We start from the raw sequence: 25102 nt of genomic DNA, 5'->3' as shown, positions 1-25102 counted from the left end.
TTTTAATTTGTCGTGTTTTAAAACAGCCAATTTTGACAAACTATTTATAAACACTATAATTTACTTGCATAAATGACAATACGAAAATCTAGATCATCATTCCAAATTTTGCACTGAATGAATTTTAGTATTTAATATTTGCTTTTATATTAAATGGTCAGTTTTCTCCCTTGATTTGTTCATTATTAAGGATTTATAATTTTACTAACGTACGTACGTTATGAGCAGAGGCGTAGCGACCAGTGTTTCTTCCAGACTTTTTTCTCCGGGGGGGGGGGGGGGGCACTTGAAATTTTCGGGGTGGCGGTAGACTTTCTTCGGGGGGGGGGGGGGCGGACACTGTTAAAAGTATATATTTTCTATATAAGTTATATAAATTTCATTTCGGGAGGGAGGGGGGGGGCGGTAAAAAAATTTCGGGGGGGGGGGCGGACACTGTTAAAAGTATATATTTTCTATATAAGTTATATAAATTTCATTTCGGGAGGGAGGGGGGGGGGGGACGTAAAAAAATTTCGGGGAGGGGGGGGGTGGCTTTGCCCCCCCCCCCCCCCCCCCCCCCCCCCGAGGAGATGCCTGGAAGAAACTCTGGTAGCGACCCTTCCCGGCGCCCGGGGACAAACTTTCGATTCGCACCCCCCCCCCCCCCTCGAACTTTTGATTTGTACCACCCCCCTCTCAAACTTTTAATTTGTTTTTCCAACCCATTTTGGCGCCCCCCCCCCCCTAAGGTCTGCGCCCGGGGACATATGTCCCCCCCCCCACCCGCTAGGCCACTGGTTATGACTTTCTGCGATCTAAGAAAAAAGAAAGACTCTAGTCATGATAACACTAAACTAACATAAAGTCTTTTTATATTGAAACTTATTATTAATTTAAAGATGTAAAACACTTAAAAGTGTCGTTTAAATTTTATTTATTTATTCTACTGTGTTTCTTGTTATCCTGAGGCCTACACACAAATAATCCCTTTTCAACGTGTGAGTTCGCGACATCCAGTTGTCCTTGAGAGAAACAGAGAATATACAAATCTTATCCTATAAACCAAACTGACTTCGAGAACGCCCTTGGTGGTTCGATTAAGTCATCGATTATAGTAGCTCGCCGTATTGCCAGCAAAGGCAGCACATTTTAAACAAATAGCGCCAACATTATCATGGGAAAGCCCGGGGCGCTCCGGGTCATCCGATTACCATTATTGCACAATAATGCCATTTCTCCAAAGGCTTAATATAGAACTGTTAAGTAAAATAAAACTTTAAAGCCTTGTTAACATTTTTGAATATATATATGTATATGTTTATATAGATATATATGTATATCCATAGTTGTATACTACAAAAACAAAAAGGACTATCAGGTTTAAAAAATAATTTATTTCATATAAACTTACAAAATAATATCTTCAAAAGCTTCATATGAACCTTAAATTTGCATACATAGTTTAGGAACATCAAAAACAAAATTAATTGAACAGAATGAATTTATTTACATAAAATATTACATTCAATGATGTAGGCCTATAATACAAACAAAAAATCGTTTACATTAAATTTACAAAGTAGTTGAAGATTTGCAACTTCTTTAGGGAATATCACAAATCACAGTTGGTTGAGAACTTGCGGGGAAGTTATAATCAAATTTACATTAACACTCAAAGTTATGGAAAAATGATATTATGCTAATCAAAATATGGGAAGTGAAAAAAAAGGACGATAATTTTAAATTTCTTTTTTTTTCTTGTTATTCAATAAAATATAACAATCATAAGTACATTGTGGTTAATATAATATTAAAAAATAAGAGACATTTTAAAACTCAGCAGGATAGGTAAAAAAAACTTTTCAATAAATACCTTGTATAAAATATCATTTTAAAATAAATAATGGAAGCTATCACAAAAATTGTATATTATTTTAAAAACATTTCTTTTGGCAAAAGATAAATATATATATTTGTTAGACAGCAAAACGCTGAAATAATTTTATGAGCTGATCTTATGGAAGGTTGTATAAATTTATAAATTAACATAATTTACATATTTTAGTATATAAGCTTTTAACTATTTATATAGGTATCTATATAAATGATTTTTGTTTTAGAAATGCGTTGAATAAAACAAGTCGGCTTTTTAAACAGTGGAATTGTAATGACTATTTTAAGAAAAAATTATGTATTTACCTATGGACAATATATGGCTTTGCTCTCTTTTCTTCACATAAAAAAGCTACACAAAATGTATGTATACATTAGATGCATATAAATTTTAATATGCATTTGCAGTTATATTTCCTGGTTAAAAAGCTGGATAAATTTTAGACATTTCCGATTCCAGGTGTTCCATTATTGTCATCCTCTATTTCATCTCCAATGGGTAGCTCTTCATCTTCTTCCTCATCTTCATCCTCATATTCATCATCATCTTCATCATCTTCTTCATCATCTTCTTCATCATCTTCTTCATCAATTTCATATTCTCCATCACCTATTGGCGCATCAGCTTTTTCTTTTTTTAAATCAGTTTCATTTCTATCTGAAGATCCTTTTGGAGAAATTTGTTCAGAATTGTTACCCCTGTTTGGTAAATTTGTTTCCCCTGTTAAATTACTGTCTTCTGCAGTTACTTCCCTTTTCTTGTCTTCTGCAATAGCTGGCTGAACTTGCTGTGGTACTGCAGTAAATGAAGCCTGGGTTTCTGGTTGGCCAGTTTCTGTTTTCTCTTCATTATCATACCCCTGTTTTGATGGTGATAAAACCTTAGGAGGTTTTGTATCTGATCTGACTGAATCATCTTTTCTTGTTGAAGATCTTTGTCCACTATGTTGACTACTGGCTGACAGAGGTTTTTCTTTAGATGGTGTTGAAATTTTCACAGGTTTCGTATCTGATCTGACTGAGTCATCTTTTCTTGTTGAAGATATTTTTCCACTATGTTGACTACTGGCTGACAGAGGTTTTTCTTTAGATGGTGTTGAAATTTTCACAGGTTTCGTATCTGATCTGACTGAGTCATCTTTTCTTGTTGAAGATATTTTCCCACTTTTATGACTACTAGCTGAAAGAGGTTTTTCTTCCTTAACATGTTTTGGCTCATCCCCTAACATTGGAGGTTCCCTCTTCAAGCTTAACATCTCCGGCAGGGGTGAAGCTTTAGGGGACATGGCCTTGTAGGACAACTGCGATCCCGAGGACTCGGCCACAGATGCTTCATCTTCGTTCTCATCTTCTGCTTCGTGGTTGTCTTCCCCTTCTTCTTGATTGTCTTCCCCTGCTTCCTCTTCCTCCTGACCTGGTCTCATGACGGCAGGTAGATGCTGCAGCATCAGGTAAGCTCTGGATTTTTTACTGAAACCCTCAGGTAACCCTGAAAAAATAACAGCCAGTGTTATGTAATACTATACCAAGTTTTCTGAATCAATATATGTATATGTTTACTAAACAAAAAAGTCTCAAGTTAAAACCCAAGCTAAATGAGGCTTGATTGCTGGGGACAGCAACCCATCTAGGAGAGATAACTCCAAAATCAAACAGGAGTGGAGCCCCTTTAGGTGATAGGATTACCAGCTCCTGCAACACAGCAGATGCCAAGTTGTATAGGTTAAGACTTTACCTTGGGAATATCAGCTGTGTGGAGAGGGTGCCTGATACATGAGCAACACCTAACTCTTCAATTTACTAGCGCCCTAGGGGGTTGGCGTGGTTGAGTCGGTAAAGCTCATGGTTGCTAAACTGAAAAGTCTCGAGTTCGAACCCTCAGGCAGATGAGGCTCGTTAGCTGGGGACAGCCACTCTTCTAGGAGACACAACTCCAAAATCAAACAACTGCTGCCTTGTAGTTTGTTTTTGGTTGGACAAAGGCTATGGAAGCAAATCCAAAAAAGAAAAGCAGGCTGAAATCTGAGTCAATGGCCTCAATGGCGCAAAACCAGTTGACACGTAATCCTCAATTGTGATGGAAACATGGTCGAGTCGGCAAAGCTCATGGTTGATAAATTTGAAAAAAGTCTCGAGTTCAAACCCTCTGGCAGATAAGGCTCGATCCCTCCCAACACTAAAAATTAAGAACGAAGAAGAAGAAGAAGACTAGCACTCTAATATCCAAGGTGCAATTATCAAATCGTCTATGGAGCCAATAATTATTATTATGTATATGTATAATATGTATGTTTATATGTTGTGCATACAGTACTAGTTAATGATTAACAAAGAATCCAATGTTACCTGGGTCAAGAATGAAAGCAGCACGACAAAGTGACCAGTGTTTTTTAGACTCTGAGCATGGAACTGGTAAGGTCCAAATTTGCATTTGTCGACTCTGGAATGTGAGAAAATTTTTAAATAACATCTGCTCTAAAAATATTTATGGAAAGACTTATTAAGCTACATTTAATAGTTTAACTAGTTAGAAGATAATTTTTTTAAAAATAAGAACATAAAATGTTGTAGTTTATCAGCTATAGATATACAATATTGTAGTAAATACAATCATTTTTTTTTAAAGTTTGGATGTCATGAACTGAACTTTTGATGGTAGATGACATGAAATGACCTTATTGATGGTGGATGATATGAAATGACCTTATTGATGGTGGCTGACATAAACTGACTTTATTGATGGCGCATGACATGAACTGACCTTTTAATGGTGGATGACATAAACTGACCTTATTGATGGTGGATTACATGAACTGACCTTATTTATGAAGACAGGCAATTGGCAGACAGCCTGGTCCTGTACATTCTTGTCTGTACTGCCATCATCAGCTTTACTTGGCTTGACCACTGGCTTGAGGTATACTGACTTAAGCACAGTCAACCCTGAGTCTCTATAGGTGGGATACAGTCATTAGGTTAAAGACAATAAAGGCTTGAGGTATACTGACTTAAGCACAGTCAACCCTGAGTCTCTAAGGGTGGGATATATTCATTTTGTTTAAAACAATAAAAGACAAACCTTCCATTGTTTAGCTACTATTAAAAAAAAATGAGCACATTATGGATTGTGCACATCATAAAACAACAAAAATACAATATTTTTAGCACAAAGTAAGCACACATAGTCCGTTGGGTTTAATACAATAAGGGCAAAACTTTAATTATTTATAAATAAATAAAATATGAGCAGTAGCCTATAAAGATCAGTTTGGGTATAGCAAAGCTCTGCTACATCCAAACCTTAATATTTTTTGGATCCAAGTTTTCAATAAGAGATTTTATCCCACTACATTGCTTGGGTGAAGCTAAGCCGAAATTCTTAAGTTTGGATCTCAGGCTTGAGTCTGTAGGACATCCCAGAGTCTACCCAGCTCTGATGGGTACCTGACTCATGTTAGGGTAAGTAAAAGCAGCTGGGCTTAGTGCTGACTACACTATCCAATCATTTGCCATAGTCACAAAATCAGATGAACTCTGGTTCACCTGTCAAGCTTCTATATAAATGATTTTTGTTTTAGAAATGTTTTGAACACCTAAAAACAAGACAGGTCGGCTTTTTAAACAAAGGAATTGTAATGACTTTTTTAAGATCACGATTAATTCCCAAAGGGTACACTGCCTGGTGTTGTAGTAAACTGTTGTAGACAAAAAAAACCTACTTGGCATCTATCAAGCACTTATGGTTGTAGTCCCAGGCAGCATTCTCCAGGACGAGGTCTGTGAGGAAAAGTCCACCTTCGTCCATCTCAAACTCATCCAGGTCCATGTGACTGAGTACCACACAGTCAAAGTGCACCTGAACATACAACAGGTAAGAGGAGTGTTTTGAAAAGGTGTTGAGTAATTAACAGATTAAGGGGAACAGTACAGAAATAACACTGGCTATCATGTGGTCACACAATTAATTAGTCTAATTGTTGGTGATGCATTTAAAAAATATATATAATTCTTTCATACACTACAGTTATACCTTCTTTATGAAGTAATGGTAAAAAAAGAGAAATAGCCTGCATGATTTTAGTGTAAAGTTGATTCATATAAAAAATGCAAAAAATAAAAATGAGTTTATTCAGGGGAAAAACTAAAAATAGGAAACAATCAGCTTTATGAAGAGGTAACTCACTGTCCCAGAAACAAAATAGATCTATAGGAGAGGGATAGCTCATGATGAAATTAAAATAGGTATAAACACACACAAAACACACAGAAACTAAATTACTTTCAATGGACTCACTGGAAATTATAAAATTATTCCATAAACAGACAAATCAGTAGAAACTATTAATTTCAATGATCAGATAACTAAATAGAAAATATAAAAGTATTCAATAATTAGTCAACTCATATAAAAATATTGGTGTTAATGAAGAGATAATTAATGAGGAAAATATTAGTTTCAATGGACAGACAAATCATGTGGATAGATAACTCACATCTTCTAGATTAACCTTGGCCAGGATAGCCTTCTCCTGTCTGAGTGCTGAGAGCAGGGCCTGAGGGTTGACCAGTCCACCCAGCCAGACAGAGGTCAGTCGTCCTCTTGCTATTGTGGAGCCCTCTGGTATCTCACCATCAACAAATGTGGGCACCATGCTGCGACGCACCCAGTGGTTCAGCTGGTCATAGCGTTTGTTGAGATCTAAGGGAGAGAATTTATACAAAGGGCTATAACTTTACAATTTCAGCTTTCTTAACTTGGATCTAATATACAAAATATCCAAAATATGTTATTATTATTAATTTTTTAAAGATTTTGTACTTTCTAGAAAAAAATTGCAAAGTTAATCCATAAATACTAATAATGTCATACTAGAAAATGAAATGCTTCCTTTTAAACAGGACTCAGAGAAATCCCACAAGATATAACCAAACTCAAAACTGCCCAGTGAGTGGCCTAGTGATCTACCTCAACACCACACCATTCCACTGTTCAACTTTATTTTAATTACTAATTAAATACAAATAAATACAAATAAAATATCTAGCATTGTCTTTATTACAAATTAATAATCCATCTTTGATTATTTTGATACTATCTTACCTTTGAACTGTTACTATTTTGTTACTATCTTAACTTTTAAGTCATCATTATTTTGTTAGTCTCACTTTTGAGCTGTTACTATTTTGTTACAATCCAATATTTTGGTGTTACAATTTCATTACTGTTTTACCTTTGAGCCCTTATTATTTTGTTACGATACTACCATTGCACTGTTACTATTCAGCTACAATCTTACCTTTAACCCATTATTTTGTCACACACACCTTTCAGCTGTTACTATTTTGTTACAATCCTAACATTGCACTGTTACTATTTAGTTACAAAGTTACCTCCTTAGAGCCATTATAATTTTGTTAGTGTCACTTTTCACTATTTAGTTACAAATCTACCTTTCAGCTGTTACTATTCAGTTACAAACTTACCTTAGAGCCATTATAATTTTGTTAGTCTCAAATTTCACTATTCAGTAACAAACCTACCTTTGAGCCAGGAGAGCAGGGAGTGTGTACAGTTGGGGTGTATCCAGTTGATTGGCACAAACCTACCTTTGAGCCAGGAGAGCAGGGAGAGTGTACTGACAGTTGGGGTGTATCCAGCTGACGACACAAACCTACCTTTGAGCCAGGAGAGCAGGGAGTGTGTACAGTTGGGGTGTATCCAGCTGACTGGCACAAACCTACCTTTGAGCCAGGAGAGCAGGGAGTGTGTACAGTTGGGGTGTATCCAGTTGACTGTCACAAACCTACCTTTGAGCCAGGAGAGCAGGGAGTGTGTACAGGGCTGACAGTTGGGGTGTATCCAGTTGACTGTCACAAACCTACCTTTGAGCCAGGAGAGCAGGGAGTGTGTACAGTTGGGGTGTATCCAGCTGACTGGCACAAACCTACCTTTGAGCCAGGAGAGCAGGGAGTGTGTACAGTTGGGGTGTATCCAGTTGACTGTCACAAACCTACCTTTGAGCCAGGAGAGCAGGGAGTGTATACAGGGCTGACAGTTGGGGTGTATCCAGTTGACTGTCACAAACCTACCTTTGAGCCAGGAGAGCAGGGAGTGTGTACAGTTGGGGTGTATCCAGCTGACTGGCACAAACCTACCTTTGAGCCAGGAGAGCAGGGAGTGTGTACAGGGCTGACAGTTGGGGTGTATCCAGCTGACGACACAAACCTACCTTTGAGCCAGGAGAGCAGGGAGTGTGTACACGGCTGACAGTTGGGGTGTATCCAGCTGACTGGCACAAACTCCTCCTGCAAGCTGAACACTGTGGGGAGGAGTCTGCGAGGTAGAGCGCCTGACCCTCCCAGGAGGTTGGTCTCAAGGTCGTGGATCTCCTGCCTGATGTGGCAGAGCACTGTGTTCATCCACAGACACTCCTGCAACAATATCATGCTCTGATTGGTGCGAGGGGTAGTTGAAGTAGAGTTCTACGGACTTCAATAAATGTTCTTTATACATGTGCCATGTAATAAAACAAAGTTATGCTATGCATACTGGGGTAATAGAAGTAGAGTTCTTGTGACTTCAGCACTTTATTTTTTTAAATGTAAGAAAAAGATTTCGACTATGTATAGAACTATGGGACGGAGTGGTCTAACGGTAGAGAGATGGACTGCTAACCCGTAAATCTCGAGTTCGAATCCGGGTTCAAGTCAGTAGACCGTCCCTGAGTCCACCCATCTATGATGGGTACCTAACTCTTGTTAGGGAAAGTAAAGGCGGCTGGGCATAAGGCTGACCACACTATCTCTTCATATGCCGAGGTCACAGAAACAAGTGAACTCTACTTCACTTGCCCCATAGACCGTCAGGTTTGAAAGGGAAACTTTACTTACTTTACTACTTATATATAGAACTGCTGGTGAGTGAACATAAAACTAAAGCTTTATCCTGGAATTTACACTCTAAGAACCTCTCACTAGCTTAAAGAATTACTCACTGACCACAAAAATACTGACATCAAGTCTGACTCAATGCTCTAATGAAAGTAAAGATGGACAGCAATCTTTTTGTTTAAATAATAGACTGACAACAAGAGTGATTGACTGATAATGTAATTAAAACTTAAGACTGGCCAAATAAAATTAATTGGATCATAAAAACAAAGATGAACCATAAGTCAGACCTTATAAAGCTAGATGTATTATATGAGACAAAGGTGAACCACAAGCCAAAAATGATATTATAATAATAATAAAACTATATAGATCGAATCTGACCTTATAAAACTACAGATAGGCTCAAAATGAAAAGATTCACCTAATAAAGCTAGATGAAGCACAAGACTGACTATATAAAACTATAGATGGACTAGAAATGAAAAGACTGACCATAAGTCTGACCAAACAAATCTAAATGGACCACACAAGTCTTACCTTAGAAAACTACATATGGACAAGAAATGAAAAAAACTGTTCACAAGTCTGACCTTATAAAACTACAGATGGACAAGAAATGAAAAGATTGACCACAAGTCTGACTTAAAATACCTAGGTGGAGCACACAAGACTGATGAAAAGATTGACCACAAGCATGACCTTATAAAACTACAGATGGACAAGAAATAAAAAGAGTGACCACAAGTCTGACCTGCAGCAGGACATATCCAATACTCTCCGGCATCAAAGTGCTCTCAGCGCTGCTCATACTGATGATACTGGGACAGTGATAGGGAAAATCATACTCCATCCTGGTCAGTTGTGGGATGTCCCCAAGTTCCAACATCAGAGGCAGGTGCTCCAAGCAGATGTCCAGGGCTGACCGCAGCTTGGGGATGATGACTTTAGAGAGAGGGGACACTGTGGAAGCTATGCCAGAGTCTGTGTTCTGGGTTTCAAACATCTGGTCCAGGCGTGTGATGAATTTAGCAGAGCTGAGGTTGGATTATGGAAACACATTAATTATAGAGTTCTGGTCCATCTTCGATAAAAGTATATTATACAGTTTTAGTGAATTTTCAAATACATAATAATATTACATACTTCTAACGAATCTTCCAAAACATAGTATTACAAGTCTCTACTTCACTTGCCACATGCACCGTCAGTTTTAATTTACTTTTACATGATCATCAATAAATCATCAAGCAATATAATAAACAATCTTATTTTATTTTTAAAAGTTTTTTTACACTTATATATATACACAGAATCAAAAAACAATAAATTATCAAAATTTCATGTGATAATTAAGCTATTTAAATTATCTTCAACTTTAACAAACCTAGAATTCACTGAAAACTTGATTTTGTATTAATATTTGTTTTTCTTCTATTTCTTTTATGTTCTTGGTTTTATGGTTGTATGATAATTAAAATTAAACAATTTATTAATATTTCAAAGATTTAGGTTTATTTTTATTGTAGATTCTTTATAGGCCTACAAACTAATTTTTTTTTTAACATCGTAAAATAGGTGTTGTCATAAAACAAAAACATCAAGAACTAAAACAAACCTAGAATCATTGGTAGATCTTTCTACAGCTGTGTTTAGCTTTAGAGCAGTCAAGGTCATATCTTCATCTGCATTTCTCTCAAACCAGTCAGCAAAATCTTTTGGATCTTTAGGGAACAAAAATAATAATCAGCTCAGTTGGGATTATAAAAACACAAATCCATCATAAATCCATTCGTTAAATATTTACCTGCTGTTTTTCTTGTTTGACAAACAGTACAAAAGTACATTATAATTATATAAAGTTGTTTATATTTATTTTTTCATTATCTAGTTAGTTGTTATAATTTTGAATTATTTTATAAAAAGGAGTTTATAAGTGTGAATTTAAGTCATGAAATACGTTTTTTAAAAGCGAACCATCACCTATGGAGCTAGGTGGTACCGATATGAAGGCTCCACCTAAAGGTATTTTGGCCTCAGGACTCTGATATACACAAGTAAGAATGTGTTGACATAGGGCATTGATGTACATCTTGTCATGTTCTTCTGACAGCATAGCACCATAGACCAGCTACAGTAGGAAATAAACATAAATGTACATTGATGAAACCATTGTTAGAGTATAAGGTGGTACAATAGGATTAGTGATAGAGTACTCTTTAGATATTAAGTTTAGATAAAGGTAGGAAAGTTTAGAACAAAATAACTTTTGAAATAAGGACAAAAGGAAACAAAAGTAGGGTAAAGTTTAGAAATATGCAATATTGAGTTTATAAAGTTTTTTGCTTTAGAGTACGTATTAGATATTAAGTTGAGATAAAGGTGGTGGGGATAAGTTTAGAAATATGCAATATTGGGTTTATACATTTTTTAGAGGTGTCTGTGTCTGAACAAGATAAGTTTATAAGGACAAAAGGAAACAAAAATAAATTTCATTGATGAAACCATCGTTAGAGTGTAAGGTGATACATTAGGATTAGCATTTATAAGAATTTATTAGATATCAAGTTTAGATAAAGGTAGGGGGGTGAAGTTTAGAACAAAATTACTTTTGATATAAACACAGGAATAAACACAAATAAAGTTTACTGATTAAATCATCATTATTGTAAGGTGGTACATTAAGATTAGCATTAGAACTCTTAATAGATATTGAATTTAGATTATGGTTAAAGTGAATTTTAGAAATGTGCAATATTGGGTTTATAAATATTTTTTTGATGGTGCCTGTGTGTGAATCAGATAAGTTTCTATATAAGGACAAAAGGTAACAAAAATAAATTTCATTGATGAAATAGTTATAGTGAAAGGTGTTACATTAGGATTAGCTTTAGAGTATGTATTAGATATTAAGTTTAGATTATGGTTAGGGTGAAATTTAGAAATGTACAATACTAGTTCAATGCTGGCAGTGTGTGAACTAAATAAGTTTTGATATAAGGATGCTCATGTTTTAATTGTTATACTCATCAACAGAGATGAGATGCTTAGATGATACAACAGACAAAGGTTGATGACATGAATATAAATCACAATGATGTAGATCATTGGACTGTATACTAAAGGATTTTACACTACAAGAATGTAGAATTATTTTACTTTAGTTCAAAAGACTAAAGAAAAAAAAGATAAAGTAAATTCACTATACACCACATAACTCAACTCACATTAGGAACAGCATGGCACAAATCTTCCAGAGTCGGCTCCGATGATTCTGCTGCTTTCATGTTAGCAGACGTCAAGAAGTCCACGGCAGCTGTGATTTGAGAGGCCCCTATAGGATGCCAGCGTGAGAGCCCGACACTGCCAAAGAGCTGGCGAGACAGGAGGACGCCATGTACCACAGCGATGGCAAAGGCCAGGGTTCTGACCTTGGGCGAGGCTTGTTGCAGGGTTTCTAGAGAGGCTGTAGGTATCAGCTGCAGGGATGAGATGATGGCTGAAAAAAAAAGATTTTAAATGGTGTACAGGGTGGTTATAAATATGTTTAATAAACTATACATTGTTTGGGTTGAGCTTTAGGTTGTGATTCAGATCTAGATTATGAGGGGGAAAAAAAGAAACATCATCCTATCATTGTATTTTTTCTCAAGAAGCAAAATATTTAGTAGTTTAAAACTCTAGTAATAATAATAATTAGCAGCTTTGCATGTTTTCACACTAACATAAATTTAGCTTAAATTTTTGCTATTTTGCAGAATTTGTGTGATAAACATTTTTTAAGGTTATAATTATTGTTCAATATTTTGTGTTGTCTCAAGGTGAAAAATAATAAGGAATATTAATAAAAATAGGAATAGCTAGTTAAACTTAAAACTAGTTTATTTTTCAATCATTTTAGGGTATACCATGGAGTGCAACTTTTGTGCACTTAAATGATGTAAAAAAATTATATCTGTACTCACCTGTTTTCAGGTAAGACAATGGAGAAAGTGGACTGAAAGTCACAGTTGATTTTTTCACCTCTGTATCTGGTTCTTTTGATACAGCTGGGTAGGACAGGAGTGAGTTCCAGGCTATTTTCAGAAGGTTCTAGAACAGACAAAATTCATGTTGTTAATCAGCACACATTCGTCCTTATAAAAAACTCATGTTTATTTTGGTGAGATGTTTGTTTAAAAATGTGTATGTTAATAATGATATTTTATGTAGGTAGCTTATATAAATGCTAAAGAAATGGGGTTTTTTTTATGCCATTATGCTTTTTCCATTGACATGAATAGATCTAGCCTACTGAGTTTTTAACCTATTATCTTTTTATGAGTTTTATTATCTAACTTCATAGTGAAAATTAAACTTCAGGCTGGCATGCTCAGTTATTGTTATCATAATGTTATCGAATTTAGTCCTTTTAAAACTTGTCGGTTAACCAATAGGAACAAGTGAAAGATAACTCTTGATAAGTAAGCAGTTACCTCAACAAGAATAAAGGGTTATTACTCTTGTTTACTAGTCAGACAAGATTTACGTCACTAAGAACAAGAAGGTTAATACTCATTAAATAGGCGGAATTCCCACACTAAGAAAATGGGGTTATTAATATGGTTAACTAGAGACACAAAATCACCTCAAAAAAAAAAAAGGTTACTACTATTGTAACTAGGAAAGACACAGTTACCTCAATTAGAACCAGGGGGAGATTACTGCAGCAGTGAGAGGTCAACCACACACAGAAGCTGCCTTTATCTTCAGTTTTATCATCTTGGAAGTTGACTGGAAGCAAAGCATGACATGTGATATTAAACAACTTGACATATTCAAAAGTATGGAGAGACTCTTAGACTTTACTTAAAAAGGCCTTGCACAATAATAACTTGACGCTTTAAAAAAATAAAACTAACCATCCATCTTCATCACAACCTACTCTACCTAACCACTCGACATCTTAGCTCCTAATTACAACTAAGTACACACTACATAAAAACTAAATCTTAGCATGTTACAACAAAAGTAGAACATAACCCAGACTGCAATTAAAACTAGATCCACCTATAAAACTAGACCTGCCCATAAAACTAGACCCACCCAAAAAACTAGACTCATCCATAACATTAGATCCACCCATAGAACTAGACCCACCTCTGCTCTTGTGAATCCTCTGTAAGTGATGCATCAAATTTGACACAGCCAAAGGTGTAGCCAAGTGGACAGACTCAATGATAGCCCAACCATCTTTTTTGTCAGCAGCATCCAATGCTTCCTCCAGCGTAGTGGCAGATCCCTCACTGATGGTGACTCTTTGCACAAATATATTAGCTACCTAATAGAAATAGCAAAACAAAAAAGTTAACTACTTTCAATCAATGGGAAGGGGAAAATATAGTATTCAAGTATATAAAACTGTTTTCCTTTTTTAAGGAGAAATAAAAATACCAATAATAGGTCAATAGGCACAAATATTCAGATGGTCAATTAGGTTTGAAACAATTGTTTAAATGCATTAAATATTTTAATTTTTTTTGTCTACAAGTTAATTAGATTATTATTAATATTATATTTATTAAACTCAAAGGCCTTAGAATTTGTTAGAAAGTGTCTAAGTTATTTATCTTGCAAAGCTAGATAACTAGGTATGTAAAAAGACAATTTAATAAGTATAACATAGTGACATACAGTAAATAAACCAGTCTCCCAAATTAATTGATTTTTCATATTCAAAATGGAGGCAAAAAGAATCATTTTACATACAATGACAAGTGAAACAGGTAAACTCTACTTTATGAACACTCAGGTTCAAAAGGTAACTCTACTTACTTTACAAGTGAAAGTAGTGTAACATGTAAAGTTCTTTACATCTACAAATTTAAACTGAATGAACTACCTTAGCCAAGTTCATTAACTCTTCCACAGGTGAAATGGTCAGTTTAAGCCTGGACGCTGGGTGGCTGTTGGCGTCATGGGCAGGGGAGGGAAGGAGAACCAGCACACCCCAGTGTTTCCTAGCATCACTTAGAACCTCCCTGACATTAAAGGTTTCCTCTTCGGGGTCGTAGGCTGCGAGGTGGTTGTGGGTGTACTCCAGCAGAGCTGTGGGCAGGCGGTCTGGCCTCAGCATGCGGAGGATTAACATTTTGTGAAAGTCATTCAGGCCAGAAGACTTGTAGCCAGAGGTTGGAACTTCTGGAAATATTGAATTTTATTTTTTGAAAATTAAGCCCAATGTAAAATTTTATAATTTGTATTTTGGTGAGTTTACAAATTTTATTTTTATTTTTTTATTTTTAAAATATTTCTAAAAATATTATGACGTGTTTTTGGTTTTTTTTAAAATTAGCCCATTAGCAGATTTAATTAAGCTTCTACTCTTTTCAATGCACAACAATTTTTTTAATTAATCAGAGTATATTATTATGCATTTATACTTGTGATAGAAAACAAACCGATTTTTACAGTGTCAGTTATTGGGTGACCGGGAACATGCACAACGGAAAACTGAGCAACAGAAAATTGCGCACAAAAAACTGTGTTTTCTTAAATCAAGCCTTTATAGACATTAACAAAGAGTAACTATATGTACATTATAGCATAAAAAAACATATTTCCACGAAACATGACACAATTAAATTGTATTAGTATAAGCCTAATTAGTTTGTGTTTGCGCATTTCTTTCTTGGAACCCAGATATTTATTAGAGAATGGTAGTTTAGTAAGTAATTACTATAGCCGACAATGCAAGGACTTAGTCCAGGGTTTAAATCAAAAGGAGTCCTAAGTTCACTAATGGGCATTGTGAGATTCCTCTATGGAAATGTAAAAGTGGCTGGACCCTGTGCTGACCACAGAGTACCTTAACAAAAACTGAATAGTATCTCATGTATATTTTCAATTTTAGGATATAATGTCATAAAAGCTTCAACTAGTACCATCTTTTCTATTCTTCTCTGTGCCAACATCAGCTTTCTCATCTTCACCATCCAGATCCTTGCCCCCATCAAATGGAAGCTTCATCTTCTCAGGGTAGGGACTGGTGTACCACTCCTTCCATTGCTCAGCATTTACAGCAACATCCACACAAAGGCTGTCCAGTGGGCCGGGTAGGACTGACAGAGCCAAAACATCTTCCCATTTTTCTTTAGAAAGCCAATCTGGCACTTCTGCCTTGCAGTCAAAATCTGACAATGAGAGTTGTATTCCCAGTCCAGGGTTACCTGATTGGATGATGAAAATAAGAATTTTAAATTTAAATATTAAATGGCATAATGAAAAAAAAATTTGATTTTTATCATGTCTGTGGCATACCTACAAGCAGTACCTTCTTCTTCTTCTTTGTTCTTAATTTTTAGTGTTGGAAGGGATCGAGCCTAATCTACAAGATGGTTTGAACTTGAGACTTTTTTAAATTTATCAACCATTAACTTTAGCCGACTCTACCATGCCTCCATCACAATTAAGGATACGTGTCAACTGGTTATGCGCCATTGAGGCCATTGACTCAGATTTCAGCCTGCTTTTCTTTTTGGATTTGCTTCCATAGCCTTTGTCCAACCAAGAACAAACTACAAGAAAGCAGTTGTTTGATTTTGGAGTTGTCTCTCCTAGAAGAGTGGCTGTCCCCAGCTAACGAGCCTCATCTGCCCGGGGGTTCGAAATCGAAACTTTTCTGTTTAGCAGCCATGAGCTTTACCGACTCGACCACACTGACCCCTAAGCAGTACCTAATAACTAACAAGTTGGTGAAAGTACAGCCAACTGGGCATTGTACATCTCATACTTATCTTCACATATTATGAACATAGAAACAAAATAGCTCTATTTTCATTGCCCAGCTATGTATTAACTGGTTTAATGAGGTAAGACTAAGCCTATGTTTTAACTTATGAAGATTTCAGAAATCAGAAATCATTTTCATTAACAATTATATATATATATATATATATATATATATATATATATATATATATATATATATATATATATATATATATATATATATATATATATATATATATATATATATATATATGTGTGTGTGTGTGTGTGTGTATTTGTATACATTTTCTCCTTAATACAAGCCCTAATTTCTCTAGTACAGTACATATTACAATTACCTTGCAAAAACAGAGACATCTCTTCATTAGTGATGTCCTCCCCTGCCTCTACCTGGATACTCAGACACATCAGAGTAGAGAACAGCAGCCTGTCTTCTTCATACAGACACCTGGAAGTTTACATTACAACCTAGGTTTATATTGTACATGCTGGTAATAAAGGGATGGTTGGGTGATAGAGCTGGTAGTTGAATATTACAACCAAGGTTTATATTGTACATGCTGGTAATAAAGGGATGGTTGGGTGATAGAGCTGGTAGTTGAATATTACAACCAAGGTTTATATTGTATATGCTGGTAATAAAGGGATGGTTGGGTGATAGAGCTGGTAGTTGAATATTACAACCAAGGTTTATATTGTATATGCTGGTAATAAAGGGATGGTTGGGTGATAGAGCTGGTAGTTGAACATTACAACCAAGGTTTATATTGTACATGCTGGTAATAAAGGGATGGCGTGGTTGGGTGATAGAGCTCGTAGCCTGAAAATCTTGTGTCCATCCAGCTCGGATGGGTACCTGACTCACGTCAGGATAACAAAAACTACTGAGTTTAATGTTGACCACATTATAACCCTGTATGTCATGGTCACTAAAACAGATGAACTCTGCTTCATCTGCCCCATGTGTCTTAATGCTGATGCTGGTAAATAAGGATTATTTATGCTTAAACAATTTTTAATTTTGGTAAATAAGGTTATGTTAATGATAAAAGAATTTTTATATAATAGATCAGACAAAAGCTTAACAAATGAACATTGGCATCAAGATAACATTAAGGTTTATCATAGCTAAACAGGGTATGTTGGTTATCAAAATTAGGAATACACTGTTTTAGATAATTTACTGAAGACTTTTTATTTATTTATTTAGCATATGTGCCTTGAAGCGTTAGCTTCTAAAAGTTTAACTTAAGGTTTTTATTCAAAAACGAAAATAAAATTAACTTTTCTTTTCTGAATAAACAAATTGTAAATATTTATATTTTGAATGAGCAAGTAAAAAAAAAAACTATTTAAAATATTCTTTTTATTTCTTATTATTAAAAAATAGTAAACTTATATTTTAACCACAATTCTATGTTCCTTATTTTCAGTTTTTGAACTAATCAAAAAGAAGAACTAAGCTACACCTTACATTTTGACCCTGTGGTAAATGAGACTGGTGACACTGTCCATCAGTTTCTTCACCTGATCACTGGTGTAGCTGGTGTACTCTACTCCATCAGTGGGCAGTGGCACAATGTCTGGCATGTCCACAGATGGGAGGTCATTGGAGTCTGAGCCATGGACCAGCTTGTGGATTGCTGCAGTGCTGGCAGATTCTTTAAAAACATCGACACATTTTTTAAAGAGAACAAATATTGATGGGTGGTTTAAATTATTGAATGAAGTCTAAATGTTTCTTATGGATTGCTACAATTATTTTTAAAAATGTTGAGGTCTATTTGAAAAAAAATATGTGACTTTACTTTTTATACATTCATGACTTCATTTGTTTTATTGTTTGTGTATCAACATAAGCTTTTTTATTATGAACCATGTAATATGCATGTAGCCATTAAACATTTAAGCATACCTTCAGTTTCAGAAGGATTTATTTTCCCACTGGTTTCATCTTCTTGTTCTGCTTTTGTTTCTTCATTCTCTTTATCACCTGTAACAAAACAACAATTTTTTGTCGCAAGAAGTTGATATCAATTAACCATAGAGAACCTATTTATTATTGTAAGAATTTAATAACAACTAACCTCAGATAATCTATTTGCTGTTATAAGAATTTAATAGCAATTAACCCTAGATAATGTATTTATTGCTGTATTTAGTAGCCAAAAGTAAAATATTGATGAAGTAAGCATAGTGTAGCATGTACATAATGCATTAAACTACTACAACTCCATTTCTACTCTGTTTAATTTAAACAGAGTAGAAATGGAGTTGTAGTGATTTTATCTAGGATAAAGTAAACAATGACCTGCTTGTTTATCTTTATTTGACACCTGTGAGGCATTGCTGCTGGATCTCTTTCTTTTTATCTTACTCTCTGTTGTTTCTTCCTCTTCATAGCCCTGTAGAGCAACACACATCTTAATGTCAATCGCATGATATGTAAATACATGCTTGATATGTACATGCATTCAATATCTGACTCTTTTTAACTTACTGCCCAGGTCCTGATTTCCAAGGTGCGATTATCCAATCTTTTTTCAGTCTATGGAGGCATTTATTTATTTATTTTTATACATATCATACATAAACATGTAATGCATATGTTGTAAGTCAAAATCCAGCTATTATGTGTTGGTAAGAGTGGGGTTAAATGTTCAAGTAATAGAGCATGGCACTGTTAACACCAAGACTTTGTATTCACATAGTAGTCTTGCTAGAATCTTTTACATGAATTCTTATTGAATAAGAGATATTCAAAACACAAAACAGCCACACTCCATACATTTTTTAAAATAAAGCAGTGATAATCAGTGATAGTCTAAAATGTAGTGCTGAGAAAACCTTTCCATAAAACCTGTCTCATAGTGTTGATCAAACAATCCCGTGTATACTAAGATCACAGAAACAGATGAACAGATCAGGTTGAAAGAGGTACTTTTACAAGTTAAGTTTCTCTCTAGACCTAGCTATTCATTGGACAGATGAAGTATAGTTTATAAGTTTCTTGACCTTGGCATTTGAAGGGATGGTATGGCAGCACTATTCCTAGCTGACCTTCACTTAAACACACCCATTAGAGCTGGGTGGACTCTAGGACATCCTACAGTCACAAATCTTAATTTAGATCTGAACTCAAGAACTTCAGACTAGCCGCCAAACACTCTAACATTCTACAATGCCATCCCTTTACTTTTAAAAAAGTTTTAACAAAAGTCTGTTTAGTAAAGTAATTCTAATTAAGTAATTAAGTAAAGTAATTCTAAAAAGTGTAAACTTTAATTTCTACCCATACTTCTACCATACTTCTCCATCACTCATCAGTAAACACAAAAACAGATGAACTCAATTTCTTATCAGATGTCAATCTTAAAGAGGTAGGCCAACTTTTACAAAGCTTTAACAAAAATCTGTTACATAGTGTAATTCTAAAAAATGTAAACTTTTATTTCTACCATATTTCTCCATCAACCTCAGTAGTTACTGAAACAGGTGAACTCTATTTCTTATTAGATGTCAAGTTGAAAAAGGTAGGCCTGCTTTTTACAAAGCTTTATTTTTTTTTTTACAAAAATCTGTTAAGTAAAGTAATTCTAAAACATTTAAACTTTCATTTCTACCATATTTCTCCATCAACCTCAGTAAACACTGAAACAGGTGAAGTCTATTTCTTATTATATAAAAGGTTGAAAGAGGAAGGCCTACTTTTACAAAGCTTTAACAAAAATCTGTTAAGCAAAGTAATTCTAAATAATGTCAACTTTTACCTCCCCATCTGCCTCAGTGAAGAAGTCAGGTGGGAACTGCCCTCCAATGGCCTCGTCAAAGAGCTCCAGGAAGTACTGCAGGGTGAACTGGTACTCTGGGTAAATGGCGGCCAGCGAGCGCATGAGTGAGTACATGATGGAAGCTCTCCGTGCTACAGGGTACAGCTCGTCTTTGAGAATGTCAAGGTCTTCAATAATCTCCTGGGTGTTGGCTAGTTGCAGTGCCAGCTTTTTAAAATCATAAAATACTGGCATTACTGTAGAGTCTGGTAACAGCTAACCTGCACTACATAACAAAAAATAGCACCTCTGCTCTATAGATACAAGTCTCAAGACAATTATTTTTGAATGTGCTATGAAGGATTAAATCTGTTAAAATCTATTTAAAGATTACATAGATGTTAAAAATTAGTGTTGTTTAAATGTTTATTTAAAGCAGGTGACCTAAATGTAGGGACTGTAGGCCTACTTGTATCTTGTAGACTGGTTACATATTATTAAGTTTGTAAGTTTGTTAAAGCAAGTATCTAAACACACCTGAATCTTAGTGTTATCAACGATTAAATTAGTAACATTGTTACTTAAAGCAGGTGATATAAATGTACCTGAAGTTTGGCTTCTGTAATATTGGTGATGAACTGTAGAGCTTTAGGGGAGCTAAGCATTGCCTCTTGTCCTCCAGCTAATACTTGGTCTTTGACAGTTTCAGAAAATCTGAAACAAAACGGCTATTAGTTATGGTCACTTATCTAACTAGTCTCCTAGACTTAACTAAAACATTAGTAACAGAGAGCTGAACTTTTTACCTGTGCATCTTATTTCGAAAAATTATTTTTTGTACCTAAACAATCAACTTGACCAGATGGTACCTACTGATTCTTTTTTTACCTGGACAATTAACTTAATCAAATGGTATCTAACAAATTATTTTTTTCCCTGTACACAATGTTTTATGTAGATGCTGGTTTCTTAATGGTAATTTAGTAATTCTTTGTTTACCAGTACAATCAACTTGATCTGATGCTAACCTACTAATTCTTTCTTTACCTGTACAAAGTTTCTTTCTGCAAGTGCTAATTCTTTTAATGTAACCTACTAATCCTTTTTACCTGTACAAACTTTCTTTCTGCAGGTGCTAATTCTTTTAACGTAACCTACTAATCCTTTTTACCTGTACAAACTTTCTTTCTGCAGGTGCTAATTCTTTTAACGTAACCTACTAATCCTTATTTTACCTGTACAAACTTTCTTTCTGCAGGTGCTAATTCTTTTAACGTAACCTACTAATCCTATTTTACCTGTACAAATTTTCTTTCTGCAGGTGTTGGTTCCTTAATGGTACCCTACTAATCCTATTTTACCTGTACAAATTTTCTTTCTGCAGGTGTTGGTTCCTTAATGGTACCCTACTAATCCCTATTTTACCTGTACAAAGTTTCTTTCTGCAGGTGTTGGTTCCTTAATGGTACACTACTAAACCTTATTTTACCTGTACAAAGTTTCCTTCTGTAGGTGTTGGTTCCTTAATGGTACCCTACTAATCCCTATTTTACCTGTACAAAGTTTCTTTCTGCAGGTGTTGGTTCCTTAATGGTACACTACTAAACCTTATTTTACCTGTACAAAGTTTCCTTCTGTAGGTGTTGGTTCCTTAATGGAACCCTACTAATCCTTATTTTACCTGTACTAAGTTTCTGCAGGTGTTGGTTCCTTAATGGAACCCTACTAATCCTTATTTTACCTGTACTAAGTTTCTGCAGGTGTTGGTTCCTTAATGGAACCCTACTAATCCTTATTTTACCTATACAAAGTTTCTTTCTGCAAGTGCTGGTTCCTTAATGGAACCCTACTAATCCTTATTTTACCTATACAAAGTTTCTTTTTGCAGGTGCTGGTTCCTCAACGCACGGTTTCTCTCCTGGTAGAGGCTGGGACGGATGCGAGCAAATGTGCGTGTGAGCAGGTCTTCTGTTAGTGTGTTGTGTGAGACGCCAAAGTTGATGAGGGTGACACTGGAAGCCATGACAGGATTGAACCGTGGCCTTGACAGGTGGGTGGACAGGTAGCACCGGAAGTCTGGGTGGCACAGGGTCCTACGGCCACAGAAGAGGATCATTCTTGGTTCTGTTGAAAAGAAAATTATAATTTTGGGGTTTTTTATTTAAAAAAGCATGTCTTGATGGTCAAGCACGTACTAGCTTACCCTAAAATTCATATGACAGGCTTCAAAGCCAAAGACATCACTAAGCCAATCAAGCTGTCTAGGGTAGATGATTTAAGTAGGGAAATTTAAATGTTGCTGAACATAGTGCTGACCACACTATCCCTTACTTGCCAAGGTAAAAAGAAGAGATGAACTATGAACTCTCTTTTTTCTCTTTTTTTGGAGTAAATATTCCTCTAAATTATTTAAATTAAACTTAGCTAAATTGGCTACTATGGGACAGCATGGTAAAATAGTAGAGCGTTTGGATGCTCTTGAGTTTAGGTCTTGGTTCAGACTTGTGAATGTACCTGTGTACACCCAGCTGATGTGTGCCTGACTTACGTTGGCAAAATAGATTGCTAGTTCTAATGAGGAATTTTAGAATACTTTACTAAACTGGCTACTACTTGTCAATGATCTAAAACTACATTTAAAATGGTACAGTAGTGAGTAAAAGTTAACCTTCTTCAAGGTCTTTTTCATTTGCTGTGTTGCGATGATGCACAAGGGGCATAATCATATTGTCAATGGTCTCTGAACAATTTTTTAGTAAGACTGGTTTCCCTTTTGTGATTGCTTTCTCGAGAGAAGTCATTATGTGTGGGTCAGATCTAGAACAATTAAGAAATCAAATTGTATAACAATAAATAAAATATGGCATAATTTCACCAATTAAAATAATTAACAAATTCTCCATGTCCAGACCTAATCACAGCACTGACCTGCAATTTACTGTCCAGACCTAATCACACACAGAACTGACCTTCATGTCCAGACCTAATCACACACAGAACTGACCTCCATGTCCAGACCTAATCACACACAGAACTGACCTCCATGTCCAGACCTAATCACACACAGAATTGACCTCCATGTCCAGACCTAATCACACACAGAACTGACCTCCATGTCCAGACCTAATCACACACAGAATTGACCTCCATGTCCAGACCTAATCATACACAGAACTGACCTCCATGTCCAGACCTAATTACACACAGAACTGACCTGTTCTCCATGTCCAGACCTAATCACACACAGAACTGACCTGTTCTCCATGTCCAGACCTAATCATACACAGAACTGATCTGTTCTCCATGTCCAGACCTAATCACACACAGAACTGACCTTCATGTCCAGACCTAATTACACACAGAACTGACCTCCATGTCCAGACCTAATTACACACAGAACTGACCTCCATGTCCAGACCTAATCACACACAGAACTGACCTCCATGTCCAGACCTAATCACACACAGAATTGACCTCCATGTCCAGACCTAATTACACACAGAACTGACCTGTTCTCCATGTCCAGACCTAATCACACACAGAACTGACCTGTTCTCCATGTCCAGACCTAATCACACACAGAACTGACCTGTTCTCCATGTCCAGACCTAATCACACACAGAACTGACCTGTTCTCCATGTCCAGACCTAATCACACACAGAACTGACCTCCATGTCCAGACCTAATCACACACAGAACTGACCTCCATGTCCAGACCTAATCACACACAGAACTGACCTCCATGTCCAGACCTAATCACACACAGAATTGACCTCCATGTCCAGACCTAATCACACACAGAATTGACCTCCATGTCCAGACCTAATCACACACAGAACTGACCTCCATGTCCAGACCTAATCACACACAGAACTGACCTCCATGTCCAGACCTAATCACACACAGAATTGACCTCCATGTCCAGACCTAATCACACACAGAACTGACCCAATGTCCAGACCTAATCACACACAGAACTTACCTGTTCTCCATATCCAGAGTGATGAGCTTGCCTTTATTCATTAGCTTGTTTAATGTCCCCAACCAGTGTGAGCCCTCATTGTTTGGATCAATCATCATGGGTGGACGTTGCCAGCTGGTACACAGTATGGCAGCATTTTCAATTTGACGAGGTCCAAAGTCTACAAACGCAATACATAGAGCAGGTCATAGATGGAGGCTAGTAGAATGAATTTATTTTTAAGATAAAACAAATGCAGCTGTGGGACAGCGTGGTCAGATGGTAGGGGGGGGGGGTCGGCGTGGTCGAGTCGGTAAAGCTCATGGTTGCTAAACCGAAAAGTCTCGAGTTCGAACCCTCGGTCAGATGAGGCTTGTTAGCTGGGGACAGCCACTCTTCTAGGAGAGACAACTCCAAAATCAAACAACTGCTGCCTTGTAGTTTGTTCTTGGTTGGACAAAGGGTATGGAAGCAAATCCATAAAGAAAAGCAGGCTGAAATCTGAGTCAATGGCCTCAATGGCGCATAACCAGTTGACACGTAATCCTTAATTGTGATGGAAGCATGATCGAGTGGGCAAAGCTCATGGTTGATAAATTCGAAAAAAGTCTCAAGTTCAAACCCTCTGGCAGATAAGGCTTGATTCCTCCCAACACTAAAAATTAAGAACGAAGAAGAAGAAGAAGAAGAAGAAGAAGAAGAAGAAGAAGAAGAAGAAGATGGTAGGGCATACAACCACTGCTCAGAAAGTCTCTAGTTTCGATCCTGGGCTAAAGTCAGTAAGACATCCCTGAGTCTACCCAGCTCTGATACCTGACTCACATTAGGGAAACT

At 36.1% G+C, this 25102-nt stretch overlaps 1 protein-coding gene across 1 annotated transcript in view; it reads right to left on the bottom strand.

Moving 5' to 3' along the window:
• Nucleotides 1-2103: 2103 nt before the first annotated feature.
• Nucleotides 2104-25102, bottom strand: part of LOC131957124 (uncharacterized) — a gene marked incomplete at its 5' end in the record, with an annotated part of 98982 nt that continues 75983 nt past the window's right edge. The window contains 24 exon segments of the mRNA XM_059321831.1: nt 2104-3364; nt 4222-4315; nt 4694-4826; nt 5595-5731; nt 6369-6574; nt 8106-8307; nt 9521-9803; nt 10385-10490; nt 10750-10897; nt 11994-12265; nt 12732-12858; nt 13445-13539; nt 13906-14086; nt 14648-14946; nt 15690-15974; nt 16875-16984; nt 18011-18197; nt 18452-18529; nt 18848-18941; nt 20307-20534; nt 20912-21020; nt 22172-22430; nt 22975-23123; nt 24290-24449. Coding sequence (XP_059177814.1) covers nt 2316-3364; nt 4222-4315; nt 4694-4826; nt 5595-5731; nt 6369-6574; nt 8106-8307; nt 9521-9803; nt 10385-10490; nt 10750-10897; nt 11994-12265; nt 12732-12858; nt 13445-13539; nt 13906-14086; nt 14648-14946; nt 15690-15974; nt 16875-16984; nt 18011-18197; nt 18452-18529; nt 18848-18941; nt 20307-20534; nt 20912-21020; nt 22172-22430; nt 22975-23123; nt 24290-24449 — 4991 coding nt within the window. The 3' untranslated portion in view covers nt 2104-2315.

The sequence above is a fragment of the Physella acuta genome, unplaced genomic scaffold (genome assembly GCF_028476545.2).
Source record: "Physella acuta isolate Inbredline_101_S28 unplaced genomic scaffold, ASM2847654v3 ptg001210l, whole genome shotgun sequence".
NCBI classification, from domain to species: Eukaryota; Metazoa; Mollusca; class Gastropoda; family Physidae; genus Physella; species Physella acuta.
Note: the sequence above shows the minus strand (reverse complement) of the source record. Positions and strands in the feature narration are given on the sequence as shown.